Genomic DNA, 24,212 nt, shown 5'->3' on the forward strand with positions numbered 1-24,212 from the left:
AGCTTTACCTTTCTTCAAGATTGCCGTCTTGGTCATTTTAGGTTCTTTGCATTTTCATATAAATTTTATAATCAGCCTGCCCATTTTCTTTCTCTCTCATATGCATGCATGCACTCACACAGACACACACGCACACATCCCTGCAGATTTGAGGGTTAATATTCAACCTGTAAATTTGGGAAGAGACATCTCAATAATATTGAGTCTTTCAGTTCATGAACATGGTTTTCACCCTCCATTTATTTTAGCAATGTTTTATAGTTTTTTTAATGTAAAGATATTTTTCCTTTATTAAGTTTGTTCACAGGCTTCTAAATTTTTTTGGTGCTATTGTAAATGCTGTTTTTATTTTATTTTCTAATTGTTAGCAGAAGAGTATTAATGATGACTATCCAACATTTAGAGGTTCAGTAGAGGAGTAGCTGGTGAGGGGCCTGAGCAGAAGAAGCCAGTGGATCAAAGGGAAGGCAGAAGGAAAGAGGGCTTCAGAGAGGAGGAAGTGACTAATGGTCACATGTATGGAATGCTGCTACCATGTAAGATGAAGACAGAAATGTGGCCAGTTTAGACAACTTTTTTCCAGATATTTTGCTCTGAATGCAGAAAAATTTAGCAGTAGCAATTAGGGATAGGTAGGCTCAAGAAAGGATTTTTGTTTTTTTTAAAGAAGGAAGGTGTTGGATTATGCTTATATGCTAATCAGGATGATTTATTAAAGTGGAAGAAATTGGTCATACAGGAGAATTATCCAAGAGTTTAGTCCTGAAGGGGAATGAGACAGAGGGGAATTATCCAAGAGCTAAATTCTTGTAAATGGGATGGGATCCTAAATCCAGATTTGGCCTCAGTAGGAGACATTACTTGACAAAAAGTGGAGACAGTCAGGATAAACATTTGGAATTAATGTCATACTTAGAATTCTGACAAAGTTCATGCACAACATAATTATGTTATGCATAATAATAAAGTATTAACATTTATTGAATGTTTAATGCTGTGTCTTGCATTCTTTAACAAATACTGTCTCGTTTTACCCTCATAAAACCTTATGCATTTGAAATTATTAACCCCATTTTATAGATGAGAAAATAAGATTCACAGAGATCAAGTTGCCAAAGATCACATAACAAGTTATTTTTAGACCCAGGATTGTTAAATTTCCAAAATTCTCAATCTTGAATATTCCTGTAACAAAGGACTGAAAGAGAGGTAGATATCCTGTCTCATTTTTCTTATGAAAATGGATTCTTGATCAAGCAGTTCTCATTAGTAGGTTTATTTACTTAGAATACTGAAAGTATATTATAAATTCCCAAAGAGGGGCTCTGTAAGGATTTATTAGTCTAATTTTCTACATGTGCAGATAGGTTAGCATTTATATTTATCACTATCAAGTAACTTTAGTAAAGTAGGTATACCAAATTAATTTGTTGATCATTTATTGTTAATAGTAAACTTTTTTGTAAGAAGATTGAAAGACTGTTTGATCCTGAATATTTGAATCCAGATTCTCGGAATAATGCAGCAACATTATACAGGTATAGAGATATATTTTTCTTGATATGCTACACAGTGCAGCTAAATTCTTTAATTTTACTATATTTAACATCTTCTTTTTGGATGTTTTTTGTGTCTTCCTTATGTTATAGATGCAGTTTGTGTAAGAAACTTTTAACAAAAGAAACAGAAAGAAGAATTCCTTGCATTCCTGGAAAAATCAATGTGGATCAACATGGAAATATTATCTACATTCACATAAGGTGTAGTGAAAATAAAAATACAGCTTTTTCAATGTGAATTAATAGTGTATTTATAAAAGCAAAACTACTGTCATAAGGGATAGGATACCATCTTTTCTACATGTGATCCAACTTTGATTTAGAAAGATGCTACTTTCAAAACAGTTGTTGTAAAAGCTGCATTTTATTTACTGGATAAATTTCATGTTTTTAAACTTTAGTAAAAATTATTGTGCATTAATCTTGAAAGATACTACCGTCAGTGCCATTAAAATGATTTTTTTTTCCCTAATAGATTTTAGTTATTTATATAAGTGTTACATTGAATTTGACAAGAGAACCAGGTATACTTTCAGGTGAATTTTGGTGAATGAGGGAAACTGTCTTTAAACTTGAATTTTCCATAATGTGTTTATTCTTCATACTTTGTCAGTATTCCATTAATGCATAGTCTTTTTTTACTCCCTTTTAAGTGCAAAAGTAGTTCTCCTTTTGAGTTGGGGAGTGATAGGAGAATGTTGTATGTTGGTATAATGTCTTAGGAAAACAAAAACTTTAAAACATATCCATATGTTCTCTGACAATATCCTGCTGCTAGGAATTTATCCAAAGAGTTAATGTTGATTTATGAAAGCACTTAATAAGGACATTTATTGTGTATATAAATAGGAAAAAAAACACTCAAATGAATAAATGAACTAATATCCATATAATAGTATATCTATATAAAACATATCTAGTCAGTTCTTAATGTGCAGCCTTTGAGAATGTAAAAGAATACATACTTACAGAGAAAGTTGTTAGTGGTAAATTAAGTAAGAACAAAAAACAGGCTATAAAACAAAACTAAAAATGTGTGCACTAAAATGTTAACTATGGTGTTACCTTTGAGTGATAGTATTATGGATTCATCTTCTCTTTGTTTTTTTTCTATATTAAAAATGTACAACACTTTTATTAAAAAAAAAACCCCACAAATGTTAGATTTCATATTTTGAACGTTAAAACAGAAATCCAGAAAAACACATTTGACCCTAGCATTAATAGTACAGTCTCAACTTTAAAGTGTTTCATTTTTCTCTGCATATAATAATAAGGGAATTTCATTTGTTAGAGTAAGCACTTGGGATTTTATACTTTTTTGTCTTGAGACTTGATTTTACCTGTGAAATTACTTCCATTTGACAGCAACAACTTAATATTACTGTGTAAAAAAACTGACATTAAGTTCAGTGTTCATTATTGTTTTATTCAAAGTATTTTCCTTTAAGTCAGCTGTTGGTGGCATTTTTTAAGTAGTCTAATTAAAGCAGATGTGCCTGTGTAATTTGTAATAACTTGATGATATTTTGTTATTTGTTGAACTAAGGATAAAAATAACAAAAGTTCAAGAAGATTAGAGACTTGCAGAAAAATGGGAACCTGTTATATATATGACCATGGCAAATGGAGTTTTAAGGCTTGTCTATTTTTTTACGTTCATATCAGTTAACTTAAAAATGTATATTACTGAGACTTAATTTTATATTACTTAATTACTCAATTACTAAAAAAAATGTCTTTTGGAAATAATTTAAAGAACTAAGATGTTAATGAAATGTTTAGAATCACCAACAATTAACAACCTATTTTATAATATGTAATATTAGAGTAAAGGTTCTGTTTAGGAACGGATGCCTAAGTCCCACATATTAGCCTGCTCAAACTACATTTAATTTATCTAGTATAGTAAAATAATTCAGCATCCATCTTTCACACCTTTTTCTGTTGTCCAAAGGGGAAAAAAGAATAAACAAACTCCCAAGTGAAATTTTCTCTATCATTCATTGTAGTCCATCCCATGGCCATCATTTGGGGAATATTCTTGGAAATAAGCCACAAAATTAAAAACATTTGCTGAAACAAATTGTCTATATTGCTTGCTTGTAAAATAATATAACAGCTGATGTTCTTTTCCTCAGAGATAAGACTTGGGATGTTCATGAGTATTTGAATAGTCTTTTTGAAGAATTAAAATCTTGGAGAGATGTATATTGGCGCTTGTGGGGAACAGTCAACTGGCTAACCTGTTCAAGATGTTACCAAGTGAGTTTTTTCTTTTTTAATATTCTGCTCTGTAAACATTGAGAGCAGGCTCTTTTGATATATGCTGCTTAATTAATTTGTTTTGGCGTGTTTGGACAATATCTGACATCTTTTTAAGAAATTAGTGACAAAAATGATGGTGCTGTTAAACATTGCTTGCCTATGACTTCATTTCTCTGCCTCTGTTTCTTGCTTTTTTAAATTTTCATTGCTGAAACAATCAGTGAGTTGGGTGAATTTATAGAAAACTAACAGGTTTTAAGTGATCAAATACATTTTTTTCAGTGGAAAAAAATACAGAATCCTTATTGTCTTTTATTATTTCCAGCCAAACTGCTTCTCTGTTAGCCCATAAATTTCTTTAGAAATTCAGAAACACCTTTGCAGATGGGGTGCTGTTGATATGTGCCCTTCTTGTTATAATTGTGTTCCCAAAAAGGTTTTGTTCATTCTTTTGTAAATGAAGTGTATAATAAAAGCACTAGAGAGCTTGCTATTTCAGGGTACCTATAATAAATCCTTTTATATAATAAGTAGATCTTTATTGGTCATAATCATTCCTAATTAGTCTTACATATTAATTTAGAGTGATCTACATAAACTTTTTTATGAATCCCTTGGGCCTTCTTGCCCCCAGTAGTTTTCCTCTCTCACTGGGGTAATGATTTCCAGTAGAGGGAAGAAATACTGGAGAGCAGCTAATTTTAACCATCAGAGTGAGATTTTCCAAACTGTATAAGTTTCTACCTAGTGGACTCCGTCTGTCCCCACAGTTTTTTTTTTCCTAATTTTGTAAGGAACTGCCATACTCTTTGTTGGAAGTGGAGGAAGGGAGGATTTATTTACTTGTTTATTTTTTAATGGAGATTCTGGGGTTTGAACCCAGGACCTCATGCAGGTGAAGCATGCACTCTACCATTGAGCTATACCCTCATGTGCAGTGTAATTATATGCCATAAAATTCATTCATTTTAAGTGTACAATTTACTGACTTTTAATAAATTTACAGAATTGTACAACCACCACCATCCAACTTTAGTATATTTCCATCATCCCCCAAAGATCCCTCGTATCCATTTGCTGTCACTCACCAACCTAGTCTCACCTTTAACCCCCGACAACCGCAAACCTACTTTGTGTCTCTAGAGACTTGCCGTTTCTGTACATTTTATGTAGGTAGAACCTACAGTATGTGTTCTTAAGTATTTTTGAGATGTACAATTTCATTGTGGGAATAATAGTTGATTTTATGCATTTCTTTTATTCAGGCTTTTCTCTGTATAGAATTTTCACATTGTCAATATCACTCAGAAACAGTGATTTATCCTACTGCAGGAAGTTCACTGAGTACTGTTGGCACTGGAATTTATCCCTGCTGTAACCAAAAGGTTCTTCGGTTCGACCCTACTCAGCTTACAAAGGTAAATTTTGAATGTTGCCCTTTTGTAATTACAGCACTAACACTTTGTATTTATATCTTTTCCTCTTTTATTGTTTTTAAAATATAAATATACATTCATGTAGAAAAGACTTTAAACTATATGAATAAGTGTAATAAAAAGTAAAATCCCTCTTCTACCACTCCTTCATTCTACATCTCTTCTTAGAGGCAACCACTGTTAACAGTTTCCTTTCAGACCTTGTTTTATACATTTCAGACACAAATTATATGTAGTTTTTTATATTGGAAATAGGATCAGGCTATTCATATTATTCTGTAATTTGCCCTTTTTGCTCAACAGTATACCTAGGTGACCATTGTGTGTCATTTTATTAACTGCTGCATATTTCACAATTTATTTAACTAGTCTCCTATTGATGAACATCTCGGGTGTTCCAGGTTGATAGCATTACAGTGTTGCAGTGAACATCCTTGCACATTTATCTTGGTACAGTATGTGATTATTGCTCTAGGTTAGAGTCCTCAATCTCTAATACTTTTGAAAATGTTATGTAATTAAATTTCACTAATGGATGAAAGGAACCTAAAGCTCTTCATCATCATCAGTACAGCAAATATTTATGAAATGCCGACGTTGCGTCACAGACTGTGCAAAACAGAAAGCAGCGTGCAAAATTGGGTAGTTTTTTCCTTCATGGAATTTACAGGTGAGGCAATAATATCAAAAGGGGGAAAGCATGCAAAGGAATGTTTGAAGAAGTATGTCAGACCATAAATTTCTGTATTAGGCTGGTCTGACCTGGGCCTTGAAGTCAAGGGAAGCCTCCCTCCATTAAGGAGTTGGCATTTGGTGAAGATCCAAAGGGTGGGTAGGAGTACGCGAGGAGAAGAGGGAGGGAAAGAGCCCTCTCGTCAGAACAGTAAGGCCAAAAGGAACACGGTGAGTAAGCAAGACTGAAACTGCCTGTTACAGAAAACATGCATAGCTCAAGACAGGGATAGAGAGGGCAGTAAGATGTCAGACCACGAAGGGGCAGGACCTCATAGGCCACGTTTAAGTATTTTCTTTATTTCAGATTTTGAAAATATCAGTTGCGTGTGGAGAATGGCTTGGGGAATAGTGAGTGGAGTCAGGGATGAGAGAAGCTATCAGAATAGTCTTAGAAAGATGATGCTGACCTGGACTGCGGTTGTGGAAATGTAAAGAAATGGATGAATTAAGTATTTAGGAGGTGAAACTGAATTGACTTGATGGATTGTTTCACAGAGGGAATAGGAGGAGTCAAGGATGACTCAGTTTCTTCCTTGTACCACTGGGTAGATGGTGCTTCTATTCACTGAGGAGGAAACAACAGAAGGGATCAGGTCTGGATAGGATCTCATGAATTCTGTTTTGGACATTTTGAGTTTGAAGTGCTTTATGAGATAATCAGGCAAAGAGTGATAGATATGTGGGTTTTCATGCTCAGAGAGTGTCTCGGCTGGAGGTACTAATTTGTAAGTCTTCTTGCAAATAAGTGATAACTGAAGCCAGCACGTATGGATGAGCATAAGGGCAGAGGGCCTGCAATGGAGCCTATAGAAACTCCAACATTTATTGGCTGACTAGAGAAGCATGAGCCTGCAAAGGAGAATGATCAGGAGCAGAAAGAGTAATAGGAGGGAAATCAAGAATAGTGTCATGAAAGTCAAGGGAGCAGTATTTAAAGAGAGAGTGGTCCATAATGCCAAATGTTGCCAAGAGATCAAATAAAATAATGAAAGAAATGAGCAATTTTCCAGTGAAGACATACAAATGGCCAAAAGGCACATGAAAAAAATGCCCGATATTGCTAATTATCAGAGGAATGCAAACCAAAACTACAATGAGGTATCACCTCACACCAGTTAGAATGGCAATCATTAAAAAGTCCACAAATGATAAATTCTGGAAAGGGTATGGAGAAAAGGGAACCCTCCTGCACTGCTGATGGGAATTGGTGCTGCCACTATGGATAATGGTATGGAGATTCCTCAAAAAACTAAAAATCAAGTTACTATATGATCCAGCAGTCCCATTCCTGGGCATATATCCAGAAAAGAAGAATTCTAATTTGAAAAGATACATGCACCCCAGTGTTCATAACAGCACTATGTACAATTGCCAAGACATGGAAACAACCTAAATATCCATCGACAGATCAATAGATAAAGAAGTTGTGGTATATTTATACAGTGGAATACTACTCAGCCATAAAAAAGATAAACTAATGCCATTTGCAGCAACATGGATGGACCTGGAGAATGTCATTCTAAATGAAGTAAGCCAGAAAGAGAAAGAAAAATACGTATAATATCACTTGTATGTGGAATCTTAAAAAAAAAACAAAAAAACAAATGAACTTATTTACAAACAGAAACAGACTCATAGGCATAGAAAACAAACTTACAGTTACCAGCAGGGAAAGGGGATAGGAAGGGATAAATTGGGAATTTGAGATTTGCAGATACTAACTACTATATATAAAATAGATAAACAACAGTTTTTTTCTGTATAGCACAAGGGACTATATTCGATATCTTGTAGTAACCTATAATGAAAAAGAATATGAAAATGAATATATGTATGTTTATGTATGACTGAAGCATTATGCTGTACACCAGAAATTGACACAATATTGTAAACTGACTATACTTCAGTAAAAAAGAGTGAAAGGGCAACTTACAGAATGAAAGAAAATATTTTAAAATCATATCTGATAGGGTCTAGTAGCTGGAATATACAAAGAACTCTTACAACTCAACAACAAAAGGACAATAAAGTAATGTGAAAGAACTCTGTATAGAAAACATAGAACATTACTGAGAAAAAATAAAGCTAAAAAAATGGATTGTTGTACCATGTTCATGAATTCAAAGATTCAGTATTGTAGAGATGTAAATGTTCCCCAAACTGACCTATATTGATCCATTGATCCATGCATTCTCAATAAAAATCCTAATTCTACAATGTTTATGGAAATATAAAGAGCCAAGAATAAATAAGATACTCTCAAAAGAACACAAAAGTAGAAGTACTTGCTCTGCTCAATATCAAAATTTATTGTCTTTGGTAATTAAGACAAGATGATACTAGTGAAAATTTTTTTAAATATAATTTTATTCTGTCAATTCTCTTTCTGATTTTGTAAGGAACAGCCATACTCTTTTCTTTGAGGGAGGGGGTGAGAAGGTATTTATTTATTTACTCATTTATTTAGTTTTTTTAATGGAGGTTCTGTGATTTGAACCCAGGACCTCATGCATGCTAAGCATGCACTCTACCACTGAGCTATACCCTCCCCCCACCCCTGATGAAGATTAAACAGATGGACCAACAGAAGTGAGTGAAGTACAGTTGACCCTTGAACAACACTGGTTTGTACTGTGTGGGTCCACTTATAAATGAATTTTTTTAAATAAATACATACAATACTACATGATCTGTAGTTGGTTGAATCTGCAGATATAGACTTCTAACTCTGGGTCTTGAGCGTCCTTGGATTTTGGTATACATGGGGACTTCTGGAACCAATTCCCCACGGATACGAGGGATGACTATACTTAAAGCCACTTGAATACTTGACTATGACAGAGTGACATTACAGACCAGTGGGCAAAGGATAAACTTTGTAGTAAGAGGTACTGAGGATATTGGGATATCAAAATGAGGAAAAAAACAGAATTGGACTCTGGCCCAAAATCTTTGCCCAAAAAAAGCCTATATGTGAGACAAAAATTAATAAAGCTATTAAAAGATAATACCATAGAGGAAGAAATTTAAATTCAAGTATATTAACTACATTAAATAAACTGAGACTGAGAGACAAACTTGCAGATATTAGCAACACATATCTATAAAAGGTTCATATTTAGATTTTTTTAAACTCATGTGTATCAGTAAGAAAAATAGGAATTTCACACAAGAAAGTTTCTTGTCCAGTAAACATGAAAAGGAGCTAAATCTCGTTTGTTTGTAATTGGGGAAATGGCAAATTAAAACCAGAGTGAGCATGTACTCACCAGAAACACTAAAATTAAAATGTCTCACCAAGTGTTAGTGAGAATATAGAATAATAAGAACTCTCATACACTGCTGATAGTAATATAACGTGGTACCCATGAGCACTTGTGCTTCGGGTAACATGTAAAAGAATATTCATAATAGTGTTACTTGTAGTAGCTCCAAACTGGAAACAACCCATCCATCAACTGTGGAATAGATAAGCAAATTGTGACTTCATACAGTGGAATACTATACATTAAAGCAAATGTTAGTTACATGCAGTAACATGGTTGAATTGTAAAAACATAGTATTGAAACTAAACTAGTGTTTAGGGATGCATCCTTGAGTGGTAAACAGATAAAAGCAAGAGAGTGAGTACCATAAATGTTGAGATAGAGACTATCCTTCTGGAGAAGGGAGGCCGTTATGGTTGGGAATGGGCCTGTGCAGACTCCTGGAGTGCTGGCTATATTCTATTTTTTAATGCGGATGGTGTTACATGAATGTTCTTGGGTATTTGTTAAGGTGTACATTTATGTTTCATGCTCTTTTCTGTATGAGTATTGTTTTTTCTTGAGAAAAAGCTGTAAAATCATTGAGAGGATGGTATGACTGGGCAAAGAACAGAAACATACAGTCATCTTTAAAGGAATGTTTCTCTATAATGAACCAACCTCTCAGATTTAGTCTCTTGCACAACAGGGTTGTAAAGTGAGGGACCACATGGTTGCTCTTCGTGATCAAGGTGAGGGTGAAGATTTGCTGTCCTGTCCAACTGCTAGAATCCTGGACGATCTGCACAAACACAAAGATGTCATTCTTGTGCCTTTTGCTAAAGACACAGTTAGGTGAGATGGGGGAAACACTGTACTGCAGCTTTATTCAGTGGTTCCCATCCTTGAATCCTGTATCCCCTAGTGCTTCCCTAGATTAGTAATGGCAGTCCTCAAGTAGTTTACATTATTCCAGAAAGCTTAACTGAAATTATGTTACTTTACAATAAGGGCAAGAAGCTGTTTATTTGATAGGAAGAATACCTCAAAAAATTGGAGGTCCGAGGGGAAGAAAAACTAATAAAAGGAGTTTCTGATGATTGAAAAGATGGGCCCTGCAGTCCAATTTTTGAATTTTTTTGTTTTTCCAAGTTACTTAAGCTCATCTTATCTTGATTGATGGAACTAGAAAAAAAATGATGATTGAGGTTATCTTTGCATAAACTAGAATTCCTTGGATTCAGTAATTTCTGAAGTCACTTCCATCATTTTGCAGTTGCAGCAGGCTGTCAGGTTAGGGGTTGGAGGACTCTCTAATGAAGGCTGTTCTCAAAGCAGAAACCGTCATAGCAGCCTATTTCACCACCTGACAGGTATGATGCTGGGCGTGTAGTCATGCTTCCCCCATATGGAGTGACTTCTGCTAGGGGAATCACTAGATGCATTAAGAAATGTAAATATTGAAGAGGTACACCTTATACTCGAGAACTGTGTTTCTAAGGAGCAATTTATAAAACATTTGCAATTAAGAAAAGATTATTTGCATTTAAATTCTTAAATTGAACACTTCTCCATAAAATGTCTGTTTCTTTCAAGTGATTCTGGGGTTGGTCTCTGTGATGAAAAGGGTCTAGACTGTGATGTTTTACTGGAACCAAATACACCATGGGGTCCCAAGAGTGGGGAGCTCAATGCTGTGAGTAGTTTGTTTCATTTATTCTTTACTTATAAAAACAATTGATGACATTTAATCTTTGACAGATACCTGATTGGTTTAAATTGAAATAGAAAATTTCAGTTAGTCTGCGTTTACTGATTATCGTAACAAGATATTAAGCTGAGTTAACAGGACTGTAAGGGTGATAGGATACATTCCTTGCCCTCAAAGAATTAATAATTAATCAACTTATATTTTGGGAAAAAATATAACACAGTCTTCAGGGTTTATTATGGACAAATAATGATTTGAGGAATAAAGATGTTTGAATTGGATATTTTATCCTCTCCTAGTCTTACAAACTTTTTTTGGTATGAAATTTTTTTTTTAATTGTTATCAGTAATACATTTCATTTTCCCAAGGTTTCAAAACAGGTATTTTTAAGGTGACCAGAAAGCTTTGATTCCTTTGATTCCTGTTACTAATACACAAGAAATCTCTTTGCTTATAAACTTTCCATGTTTGTGTTGGTTAAAGTAGCATGTACTTGAGAAAATGAAATATTCCATGTAAAATGCATTATAATGTCCAGATGGGTATATGTGTTTAATTATTAACATTTATTTTTAAACTATATATAAAATAGCAAATTAGATTTCTTAAATATCCGTATAGAATCTGGTTCCTTAATTTATAATAAATATAAACATTAAAAAGTGATTGAAATAATTCAAAATCTAACTAAAATTATATTACTTCTACATGTGATTTCTTGTCCTTTGGAAATTATAATAGGAAATGTTGGATTTTTTTCTTTTTTGTAAACATATACATTTTCCTCAAGGCAGAAGATGTTAAAGATGATAATATATCACTTTCAGATGAGTTTAAAATTATTTTTCAACCTGGAAAGGAACTATACTTGAAACTTTTTCCACCTCTTTCACAATATTCATTTGAAGATAGGGAGCTGTAATCTTGGAAGATGCAGGTATATTAATTTCCTACTTTGTCTTTTTTATAGTTCTTGTCACTGAAAAACTGGACTCTGCAACTGGTAAGTGAGCAACTATATTCTGCTTTTATGAATCTCTTTCCTTCTAAATCAAAGTTTAGTTTAATAGAATCTTATCAGTGCCTTATTTTATACATTTTAGTTAAACGTATGCCATCCTTTTCAGCTTCCATAATTTTGTACTTACTAAAAATGTCATTGTTTAAAACAGACACATATTCCATTATCTAGTTAAATAATCCACAAGTCTTCTTAAATGACTTTTTATTTATTTTTTAACTTTTTTTTTATTGATTTATAATCATTTTACAAAGTTAAATGACTTTTTAAAAGTCACTTTTAAGTCACATTAAAGACATTGAACAAAGCAACAAATCAATTAAGTTTCAGTGATTTTGTTGATTTGTTGATTTTTAACCTATTTGCCATTACTGTGCCATCTGCCACCAGTATTCACAAGATTGGAATAAGAATTATGAGATTATGTTAATACTGGCAATTATTATATTTTAATTTAATCTTAATATCAAGGAATGTACTTTCAGTTGAGTGATAGAGGTGCAATTCAACAAATACTAAGTACCTATCACTCTGCTATAATGTATGAAGGAAATAAATTTTTAAAATTTTTTATGTAATGTGATCCTGTCCTAAATATAAAAATTCTTATATCCATTTCCTGAGTGTTATGCTAGACAGTGGTCATTTTATCAGTTCTTGTTTGGCTCATTAATCCAAAATAAATTGAGACAAATGCATTTGAGAGAATTCGTTGCTGATGTGATAATATAAAATTTTAATAGGATGTGTTTTGGTTTTTTTTAATTCAGAAACAACAGTCATTATTTTCAGAAGAAGAAGAATATACCACCGGATCTGAGGTCACTGAAGATGAAGTTGGAGATGAAGAAGAAGTATCCAAGAAACAAAGTATGGATTTCTAAGTTAAAATCAAGTCTCGCTTTTATGAAGGGATTGTATTCTGAAGGCTTTAATACAAGACATGAGGAATTGGCTTTATAAGTCTACATGGTAGGTTACAACATGGAAAAAATAAAGGAGGCTTCATCAAGATTCCCTAACCTTGACACTAACACAGAATACTCAAACTACTTTTAAAAGTTCAGTGTACTAAGAAAGAATCCTCCAAGTTTTCATTTCAGGTGTAACCTCATGGATTTCTCAAAATATCTGACTATCACAGTGGACCTGAGATGATTTGAAATGACACTCAAATGAAGTACTAAATAATAGTCATCAAAGTATGATTTTTAAAAAATTAAAAACATGATTTTATCCAATTACAGAATGAACTTGTGTCAAATTTTTTCAGCCCATTTGTAGGAGAAATAGCAGGGAAAGTGGTTCAAAGAGCATTTGAAGACTCAAGTATTTGTAGGCATTTGAAAAAAGAGTGTTGAAAAAAGATTGCAGGTTAGATAGAAAACTGATTAATGTCCTACAAAGGCAATAAACCCATAATATTTGGGGTTATCTTTTCTGTAAGATGGAAATCATTTGCAATTCCATTAGACACAAAAATTTGCAAGTTAATATGAAACTTCATAGTATCTAGGCTTTCAACCAATGGTAGAGAGGAAAGTCAAACACGAGGACATTCTTAGAGGATTAAGTGATTCTTGGGTAGGCTTGTTACACAGTCCTCCAGTATAACACTTAAAGGAGATACAATCTTCCCTTTCCCTTATTTCCAAGTTTTATATAATTCTTCTTGACATGCTGCATATCTTAATGAAAAAACTACTCCTTTATCAATTACTTTTTAATACTAGTTAGTCAAGGAGAAAATGCTACTATATTGTGGGGTTTTTTTTCCACAGTTGATTTAGGTATAGTTTACAATGTAATAAAATTCACCTATTTTTAGCAGGGGAGGGTATAGTTCAGTGGTAGTGTGCATGCCTGGCATGCACAAGGTCCTGGGTTTAATCTCCAGTACCTCCATTAAAAAAAAAAAATTCACCCATTTTTAAGTGTATGCTTTGAAGAGTTTTGGCACAGTTGTATAAACAACACCAAAATCAAGACCTAGAACATCACTCCAAACAGTTACTCCTACTCAGTTGCCTTTCCCCACTCCTAGTCCCAGGCAACCACTAATCTGCTTTTTGTCCTGTGGTTTACCTTTTCTGAGCTCTCCTATAAATGGAATCATGAGTAATCGTTTGTGTCTGGTTTCTTTCAGTTAGTATGATGTTTTTGAGATTCATTCATATTGTTGTGTATATCCGTAGTTTGTTCCTTTTATTGCAGAGTAGTATTTCATTATATAAATATACCATAATTTGTTTATCCATTCACCATTTCATGGACATTTGGGTTGTTTCCAGTTCTTGGCTGTTAGGAATACTGCTGTGAATATTTGCATACAAGTCTGTGTGGACATATGTTTTCATTTTTCTTGGGTAGATACCTAGGAGTGGAATTGCTGGGTCATATGGTAAGTGTGTGTTTCACTTTATAAGAAACTGCCAAACTGTTTTGCAAAGTGACTGTACCATCTTTCATTCCATCAGCAATGTATGAGAGTTCAAGTTGCTACACATTTGTACCAGTACTTGGCATTATTGTTTTTTTTTCTTAACATTAGCCATTCTAGTGGGTGTATAGTTCTAGGTATCTTTTTTATGTTCTTATTGGCCATTGGTATATGTTTTGTTAAATGTCTATTCAAATATTTTGCATATTCTTTAATTGGATTATTTGCCTTATTGAATTGTAAAAGTTCTTTATATATTTTTGAATGCAGTATGTTTTTCAAATATTTCCCCTAGTCTGTGACTTGCCATTTCAAATTTTCTCTTGAGACCATCTGTCATATTTTTTTTTTCATTTTAATTATTGTGCTTTTTAGCTCTAGGATTTCTCCTGGTTCTTCTTTTATACTTTACATTTCTTTGTTGAGGTTCTCTATGTGCTTACTCAGTACTACCATTTTTCCTTTGAATATAATAGTTGCTTTGAAGTTATTATCTCCTAAGTCCAGTATGCTGGTCCTCTCAGAATCAGTTTCTGTTGACTGTTTCTTTTATGAATGGGTCGTACTTTTCACTTACTTTATCTCATAACTTTTGAGTGAAAATTGGACATTGTAGATTATCTATGTGCAACTCTGATGTCTGTTTTGTTCTTCTGAGAATTGTTGGAATTTTTGTCCTAGTAGGCAGTTAACTTTCCTCACCCAAGTTATAAATATCTGTCTCCTCCCTGGTTTGCAGTGGATAATGTCTCTGTGCAGGTTTTTTGGCTGCCAACTGCTGCTGCTTTAGCCTGCTCCCCCAGAGGCCACATCAACCTGTGTAGTTTAGTGGTCAGCCAAGGATTTGGACAAAATTTATATTCAGATTTGGGGGCTCAGCTGCTTCGTGGTTCCCTTGCTTTTTGAGTTCCCCCTAGTTTCCTAGTTGTTTTTCCAGTCCCGAGTCTGACCTCTGACACAGGCCAGTAAGACTTCTGTTCTCAGAAGCTCAAGCTAAAGGCAGTTTGGGGAAATTACCTGGTCAAAGGCACAAGAAACTCCCACTTCTCAGAAAGAGCAGTTCCATCTTGCAAGGATCAACACCCCACCCTAGTTTCTGGTTGCCTTTTTCACTGGGCTTCTTAGGATATCCCATATACTTGTGTAGTTTAACACTCACCTAAGAATTTGGACAGAGTTTATACTCACATTTTAGATCTCAGGTCTTATGTGACTTTCCTTTTTTTAATTTGTTTTTGTTTTGCTTAGATGATCTTTTTATTTCTTGTTTTATTTATATTTTGGGGGGAGGAGGTAATTAGGTTTGTTTATTTTTAATGAGGGTACTGGGGGATTGAATCCAAGACGCTAAGCACACATTCTACCATGGAGCCATCCCTTTCACCCTGACTTTTCTTAATTCCAAATCTTCCCCTTTAAATTTTCAGCTTCTCAGTTGCTTTGAACTCTGTCATCATCTTCATGGAACTCAAGGATGTAATTTTCTTTCCTGAGCTGGGGAGGTAGGGAAGTGCCCTCAGACAAGAAAACCATAAATTTACAGTTCTTAACTCTTGCATCTCTCTTTCTACTTTCCTTTGATTATTTCCAGTACCTGCAGATGGTGGTTTGTAGTATTTTTGTTCTGTTTTTATTGTTGTTTTGGAAGGAATTGTCCAACCTTTTCACACTGCCATTGTCAGATGTCCCACCCTGTCATGTCTCTTAGCAATTTTTTATAACTTTTGGTTATCTCTCACTTTAACAAAGAGACACACATCAGCGTGTCTGGACTTGTGAGCAGGCAAATAAATCTATCTAGATTATTGATACTGTTTTGTTTTTATTCTGTTATCTTCAAGGTTGTCTTCTATGTAATACGTTTTACAGGTTTTTCATTTATGGTAGTGAAATGAAGTTTCCATTTAAAATGATAGAGCAAAAGTGTATATAGGTGGTATACAAATCATTGATATTTGGGAAATAGTGACCCAGTGTATTATTCTTACCTTCAAACATAGTTGTTAGAGAAATACTTCTTTCCCCTCCCTCGCTCCTTTCTCCACTAAACTATCAGCCAGAATAAATTCAGAATATTGGCTGCAGGAATGCCCTGGTTTAGAATAGTTTGTCCCAAATCTGCTTCTTCCCAAGATCCTTTCTGTCCTACCTCCATTTTTCCCTCCATAGCCCCACCTCCTGCATGAGCAAAAGACATTTGAAAGTTTTTTTTGTGAGTTCTTCTCTCCTCCCCTTCTCAAATTGTGTTTTTCTGGGCTATAGTTTTGTTTGGTTTTTTTTAATATATAAAAATTTGGAATTACGAGATGATTCCACTGTTGATTTAGATAGAGAGAAATAAGTTGGTATAGTTTCCCCAACATTTTTCTATGTTTAATTTCACTGGGACTTTGAATTTATTGCCCTCATTTTCCCCTCATAGTTTTTCACTAAGTAGAAAGGAGAAAAGCAATTTAAATGAACCTCTGTAAAGCACTTTCAGTGTGATTTTCTCCACATATTTACTTTTTATCCAGAGATAATCTGTTAGTTTTTAAAAAATAATTTTTTTCCCAATGGTTTTATTGTTTGGATGTGAGTGCACTGGGGAAGTATGTGAGACTTATGCTTATGACATTGACCTGTTATCAGGGAAAAAGGAGAAGCCAAAGAAGTTCACTAAACAACCAAAAAAACAACTGTCTTCACCCTGTGGTCAGAAGAAAGAAAAGGCATTGGAGAAGGTACCTCTGAATTATGTATTACTATTCTAGGGTTCATATTGAGAAATAATCAAGTAGAACCAAAATCTGACAAAGAAGAATACCACAGTGGAATGCTAGCAGTGTAAAAATGAGTGATGAACTTCTGTAAAGGCTGAGATTAAAGATCTCTGAGGTTTATTGACATATGAAAATGCAGAGCAGTATGTATAGTGGCATATTATGCTACCGTTTGTGTAGAGTAGATGAAGGAATATATATATATGAATTTTCTTGTATATCCATAAAATATCTGTGGAAAGCTAACACCAGAAACTGATGATTGGATAGCTCTAAGGAAGGAAACTGGGGGACAGAGGCTTTTTACATACTGTATGTGCTGTTTGTACTTTGAGTTTTAAACCAATATTACTTATTCAAAAAATTAGTAGGCAAAAAAAAGTAGGCTTTGAATTTTTTAAATAAATTATTTTTTATGACCTTTTAAAGTTACTCTTATTTCCCCATGCCTTCAAAGGAGGGGGTAAAAAGCCAGGTAGGAATAAGAGGTTAATATAACTATATTTGGCTAAAAGAGAAACTATGGATTCCAAAAATGTGTGAAAGGCTCGGGTTGAGACAAGTTACATTGGATGGATTGTATGTTCATCTCTGTGTTAAGGACTACAGACACAGGATGAGTGGATTCTAAATCATTGCATAAGAAGGGGGCTTCCAGGTCAGACAAAGCAGGGTTCAAATTTGCAGTCTGTTTCTCTTTGGACAAATTTCTTAACTTCTCTGAAGCTGTTTTATTATAGGGATAGCACTTATCTCACATGGTCATTGCAAGGCTTCAATGAAAGAATGCTTGTAATGCTCTTGGTACAGTATCTTGCACTCAGTAAATGTAAATTCTTTTTATTATTACTTTTAACACTAATTAGTAATTGTGTTTTAATTGGGCCTTAATGTTGTCTACTTTTTTTTTAGTCAACTTCTAGAGATGTGTCTCCTTTCATGTGAGTATTGCTCCTTAATCCAATCAGGTGTCCACTGTAAAAGCATTATGCTAATTTTTATTTAATTTATTTCAATAGTGTGAGTATGCAGAAAAATAAGTGGGATGCCACAAGATCCTTGAGATTCAACCAAGATGCACAAAGAGAAGATGGTAAGTTTTATTATTTGGGTAATGTACAATTTAGGTAAAATAACAATGATAGGAGTCTTTTATTTTATGAAGTATGCTGAATAGCTTTAAAGTTTCCAACTGGAATAAGGCCCAGAATTAGCACATTCTCTTAGGCATCAACCAGAGTTTCACTGCTAGACAATCCCAGTAGATAATGTATTGTTTTATGCATCTGTGGTTTTGAGGTCTCTTGAACTGACTTTTGCCCTCTCCTTCCACTCTAAAGATGGCTAAGTATGTTCTAGACTGATTTACATAATCTTAAAAGCAGCAGCTATTTGTGTATAAGCCATTTTACCACTTGCAACCTAAAATTCTTCAGAGATAAATATGTCTGTGAATAATATCCAATGATGTTTCCATAAACTCTTGATAATTGCAATCTTCTTTAAGAAATAAAAGTTATTAATCATCCTCATAAAAAGTAAGGTTTATTAATTTTTTACCTTCAGATCAACGGCGGATGTCTGAAATTACCGGGCACCTGATAAAGATGAGATTGGGTGATCTGGACCGAGTCAAGTCAAAAGAAGCAAAAGAAGTAAGAATTATGTCCTAGTGTACTGTGCTTGCTTAAAAATGCCTTCCTACTTTATTTTCATCACGAGCATAAAGATGTTTTAAGAAGAATTTTAAAAGAGTAAATATTTGGATATATTTTTATATTCTGTACCAGTTAGTCAGATCATTCACATAAAAGTTTTTTTTTTTTACCACTTCTCACTACCCATGGATGATAGGTCCTCTATAACACACATAATAAGGTACATTGTCACTGAAAGTGTAGTGTTCCACCAAGAACAGATCAACTCTGTGCATTGCTGACTATCCAGAGGGTGACTTCCTGGAGGTTGCTGATTTTGATCAACTCTGCATGCAGTGCTGACATGTTATTTTTAAAATAAGGTGTTATCTTGCTGAAAATGATGACTAGAAATACCTGTACTCTTACTAGAACTACGTATTAGTCATAGCATTATATATCATCATTAGTACTGTATTATGCATTCATAATAACTCTTGAGCCCGTAATTACTTATTTAAAAATTTACTTCCCTATAAAGGTTCTAAAAGAAAACAGAGGAAAAGAATATTTATCACCATGGGTTAGGCAAACAGTTCTTAGCTACAACACCAAAAGTGTAATCCATAAAAGAACAAATTGGCAAATTGGACTTCATCAGAATTTAAAACCTGTTTTTGAAAGGCATTAGTAAGAGAGTGAAAAGACACGACATAAACTGTGAGAAAATATATGTAAAATATTTATCTGGTAAAGGATTTGTATCCAGAATATATAAAGAAATCTCAAAACTCAATAATAAAATAAATAATCCAATAAAAATGAATGGGCAAAAGATTAACCACACATTTCATGAAAGAGGGATGTAGGTAGCAAATAAGCACAGGAAAAGATGTAGCATCATTAGTCATTAGGGAAATACAAATTAAAACTTCAGTGAGATACCACTGCACACCAAGTAGAATCTCTAAAATTTTTTTAAAAACATTCTGGGAAGGATATAGGGCAACTGGAACTCCCATATGTAGCTAGTAAGGATGCAAAAAGGAATGGCCACTTTGTAAAAGAGTTTTATCTGTTTCTAATAACACTGACTATGTTTACTCACCATACAGATGAATTCACACTGTTTTTTAGTGGCTTTATTTAGAATTGCCAAAAACTAGAAACAACCCAAATATCCTTTACCTGGTAAATGAGTAAAACTATGGTACATATAAAAAAGAACAAGCTACTGATACATGCATGCCTCAACATAGCTGAATCTCCTATATATATTATGCTAAGTGAAAGAAGCCAGATTCAAAAGGCTACAGACTATATGATTCTATTTATATAATGTTCTGGAAAATGCAAAACTATAGGGACATAAAACAGATCAGTGGTTGCCAGGAACTGGTAGTGTCAAATTGATTGACTTAAAAGAGGCACAAGGGGACTGACAAGGGCTTAATTTCCAGAATATATAAACAGCTCATATAACTCAATAACAAAAAAACAACAACCCAAACTAAAAATGGGCAGAAGACCTACACAGACATTTCTCCAAAGAAGACATACAGATAGCCAATAGGCATATGAAAAAATACTCAATATCACTAATTATCAGAGAAATGCAAATCAAAACTACAATAAGGTATCTCACATTGGTTAGAATGGCCATCATTAAAAAGTCCACAAACGATAAATTCTGGAGAGGGTATGGAGAAAAGGGAACCTTCCTACACTGTTGGTGGGGATATAATTTGGTGCAGCCACTATGGATAACAGTATGGAGATTCCTTAAAAAACCAAAAATAGAATTACCAGATGATCCAGCAATCTCACTCCTGGACATCTATCCGGAGAACATTCTAATTCAAAAAGATAGAGGCACCCCAACGTTCATGGCAGCACTATTTAATAACCAAGACGTTGAAGCAACTCAAATGTCCATCTACAGATGGTTAGATAAAGAAGATGTGGTTTATGTACACAATAGAATACTACTTAGCCATAAAAAAGGATGAAATAATGCTGTTTGCAGCAACATGGATGGACCTAGAGATTATCATACTAAATGAAGTAAGTCAGAAAAAGACAAATATCATATGATACCACTTTTATGTGAAATCTATAAAGTGATACAAATGAACTTATTTACAAAACAGAAATAGACTCATAGACATAGAAAACAAACCTATGGTTACCAAAGGGGAGAAGGAGGGGGAGGGATAAATTAGGATGTTGGGATTAACAGATACACACTACTATATATAAAATAGATAAATAACAAGGACCCACTTTATAGCACAGGGAACTATTATTCAGTTTCTTGTAATGAGCTGTAATGGAAAACAATCTGAAAATATCTGTGTATATATGTATATGTATAACTGAATTGCTTTGCTGTACACCTGAAACTAACATTGTAAATCAATTACACTTCAATAAAAAATGAAACTTAAAAAAAAGAGCCTGAATCTAAAACATATCAAAATAAAGTCACTTCTAAGTTAAAAAGTAATGCCATTTCAGCAAAGCAGAGCTTCTTTCTATTGGTTCCATAAAGAGAATAAATTAAATTTGCTTCTTTACCCTTTAGTTTGCAGGAGGTATTTACTCCAGGCTCGAAGCACAAATCAAGGCCTCAGTGCCAGTCACTGCACGGCAGAGCAGCTCAGAGAAAAACACAAGGTAAATTAGCGTCGATGAATTCAGAATGCCACTGGCCTGGAAGTGAGTTTTCTGGAGGGGAAAAATCATATGAACACTAGAAGCACTAATTTTAGTGTGGTTTTATTTTGTTTCAGAAATTAGATCATCAAGATATTAATCAGGACCAGATTTTAACTTAAAAGTTAAGACTTTAAAAGGTCACGAGCACAAAACTTAATGAAAGTATAGTTTTTTTTTTAAGTTTTCTGTTTATTGAGTTAGCTCTGTTCTGAGCCAACTGTTGATGAAAATGTAAGTTACAGTGCTGCAGTGAATTAGAATTTTTATAATATTTATAGGTCATTGAAATCTCTCTTGTTCCTTGTTTTATTTCTCTTAATCTAACTAGTCTAACAGTCTAAATGTAAAATCTAATTTGTGGGTCCTATGTCATTTTACATCACAAATTTTCTTTGGAAGATTAACAGTTACTGAGATTTGATCATTAATACAGATCCAAATGCCTTATCTGCAATTCTGAAATCCAGGAAAACCCAGAAAGCCAAAAAGCTTTCGTCATACATTTGTGGCAACTCAAGCTTGATCTGATAAAGGTTTTTGTTTGTCCCACTTAATGTAATTGCTCATTGTTTCATTGAAGAAATATTAATGTGTTTGATTATGGGGCACTGCTCCAGATTCATAATATATAATATGTGAACCATATTATCTCCCCAAATTTAAAAAATCTGAATTCCAAAATTCATTTCCAAGAGTTTTTGAAAATGGATTATGAAGCTACATGAAGTTTCATTACACTTTGACACTGTCAAGCAAATATAACCTAAAGCAGCAGCAACTTCCTGTTGTTTTAGAAGCACCTCTGACCTTCTTTTCTGTTTAAAAAATCTAGGTCTAAAAGTCGTTTTGGTCAAGGTCGTCCTGCGTAAAGCACCTTAAAATATAACTAAGATGAGAGAAGACACACCTGTGGATGTCTGGAATTGCTTACTTCTTGAAGATCTTCAGAACAATGACTTCTAAATGTTTTAAGTTATTTGTTAATTGTTCTTGCAAGTCACATAAGTCATAGTGCTAAGGGAAATACATAGTTAGGTCTTATGAAATCTAATTGTAAATATGAAACTTCTTAAATCTAGTTTTCCTTTGGTGTGATGCTAGGCTACGCTAAGACTACTGATATTTGTTCTCTTTATTTATTTGAAAGAGAAGAAGCCTAAACTCTCAAAGTAGCTAAGAGTTTTTAGACTTAAAAATTAGGGGAACACAGCAGATGGTAGTACTGTGCATGTGCACTGATGATAGTGTCTTTTGGGCTGTAAATCTCGGGATAGCACTGAGAACTGCAATTTGTGTGATGAAGTTCCCAGTGATGCTAATTTTAAGTTTGCATGACTGTTAAGGAGCAACAGATCTTAAGACTGCATTAAATAAAGTTTCAAGGTGAGGTATTTCCTGTGTTGGGCAGAAGGCTTAATTTTTTCCAGCATTATTCCATAGAAAGCACAATGTTAATCCAACTTTTTTTTTTTTAACGCTTATTTATTGGTCATCTGAGCTGGAATTACTGATTATTACCTCTTCACTCTGTGAAGCTAGTGCCATTCTGAATTTGTTAAAATAACTGTTGATAGTTTTAGGATATTAAATCATTTCAGTTATATGAGACACCCACTGTACAGTTCTCAGGGTAGTAAAATTCAACCATATATCTGTCACCATTCAAATAGCCCCTTAAAACAGTTGTAATTTACTACTTTAGAGATGGGTGGAAGGCAAGATTCCCAAATACATTTGATAGATGAAAAATTGCATATATTCAAGAGAAATCAAAATAAAATTCCATTCTGTAGATCATGTTTTAATTTTTCAAACCAAGCAGAAAGAGTGCTCAGGGAAAATTTGTCCCAAATTAGAAGCATACAAAAATTATGTGTTTGGAAATTACTTGTATGTAGGTCTCTGAAAAACCTTTAAGGTGCACTGTTTCTATTTTTAGTCTTCATTTGCCTTATAATGGAAATTTCTTCCAATTATTTAGAGGACAGACTTGCTAATGTATAAAAGCAGTAATTTCTGTTGAAATGCTGAGATGTTACACTCAGTTTACACATATAGAAATCATTATCTTTAATGAGCATTATAGTTGGTAAAAGAAGCTGGGTGTTATTTGATGTTATATGTATGGCTTTGCCAAGATTGAACTGTTTGGAAATTTTGTTGCAATTGATATACTTTTCAATTGTTTGATATTTTTTAAATAGATTATGAAATTTTTATTTTCAAAAGAAAATGTTTTATAGTACATGATCTGTATGCCCTGTTACTTACATACCAGAATCTTGCTTAGTTTACTGTATTCTCTGGTCAAAAGGATTTAGGTTTGCACATGTTATATAGTGCTGTGATGGTCACAACTAAAAGAGGAAAATATGCTCATTGGATTTTTAACTGATGGTAACAGGGCATATTACTTCTCCCCTGGGGGGACTGTACCACTGAATTGATTTTTACAAACAATTTATCAGAATCTGATTTTCTTCAGAGTGTGCTTTTTATTTTGTTAATGTCTGTCTGTAGTACATGGCACAGGTACCACGAACATTTTAATCAAACTCTTAATAGCACTTATTTTGCCTAATACTTTGAGGTTTTACCTAACATTAATTCTAAATTCACATTTCTTTAATTGAAATAAACATTAAAGACAAAAGTTGTTTGGTAAGTCCCTTGATCAT

At 33.7% G+C, this 24,212-nt stretch overlaps 1 protein-coding gene and 1 non-coding gene across 4 annotated transcripts in view; one reads left to right on the plus strand and one right to left on the minus strand.

Annotated features, from left to right (window-relative positions):
* KIAA1841 (KIAA1841 ortholog) overlaps positions 1 to 22,925 on the plus strand; it is a 40,271-nt gene extending 17,346 nt beyond the window's left edge. The window contains exons 8-22 of one of the 3 annotated variants that reach the window (XM_032497617.1): positions 1,452 to 1,538; positions 1,650 to 1,760; positions 3,701 to 3,824; positions 5,093 to 5,245; positions 9,954 to 10,099; positions 10,841 to 10,940; positions 11,927 to 11,959; positions 12,748 to 12,847; positions 17,049 to 17,140; positions 17,637 to 17,654; positions 18,092 to 18,120; positions 18,199 to 18,272; positions 18,746 to 18,834; positions 21,401 to 21,492; positions 22,367 to 22,925. In XM_032497617.1, the coding sequence (XP_032353508.1) occupies positions 1,452 to 1,538; positions 1,650 to 1,760; positions 3,701 to 3,824; positions 5,093 to 5,245; positions 9,954 to 10,099; positions 10,841 to 10,940; positions 11,927 to 11,959; positions 12,748 to 12,847; positions 17,049 to 17,140; positions 17,637 to 17,654; positions 18,092 to 18,120; positions 18,199 to 18,272; positions 18,746 to 18,834; positions 21,401 to 21,492; positions 22,367 to 22,403 (1,285 nt within the window). In that variant the 3' untranslated portion in view covers positions 22,404 to 22,925. Of the gene's footprint in view, positions 1 to 1,451; positions 1,539 to 1,649; positions 1,761 to 3,700; positions 3,825 to 5,092; positions 5,246 to 9,953; positions 10,100 to 10,840; positions 10,941 to 11,926; positions 11,960 to 12,747; positions 12,848 to 14,347; positions 14,379 to 17,048; positions 17,141 to 17,636; positions 17,655 to 18,091; positions 18,121 to 18,198; positions 18,273 to 18,745; positions 18,835 to 21,400; positions 21,493 to 22,366 lie in introns of those variants that run through there. The other 2 variants (XM_032497618.1, XM_032497620.1) reach the window with 2 other exon arrangements.
* TRNAV-CAC lies at positions 4,686 to 4,757 on the minus strand. Its single transcript has one exon. It is a non-coding gene; the product is annotated as a tRNA-Val (tRNA).
* Positions 22,926 to 24,212: the final 1,287 nt, after the last annotated feature.

This window comes from Camelus ferus, chromosome 15 (genome assembly GCF_009834535.1).
Source record: "Camelus ferus isolate YT-003-E chromosome 15, BCGSAC_Cfer_1.0, whole genome shotgun sequence".
Lineage (NCBI taxonomy): Eukaryota > Metazoa > Chordata > Mammalia > Artiodactyla > Camelidae > Camelus > Camelus ferus.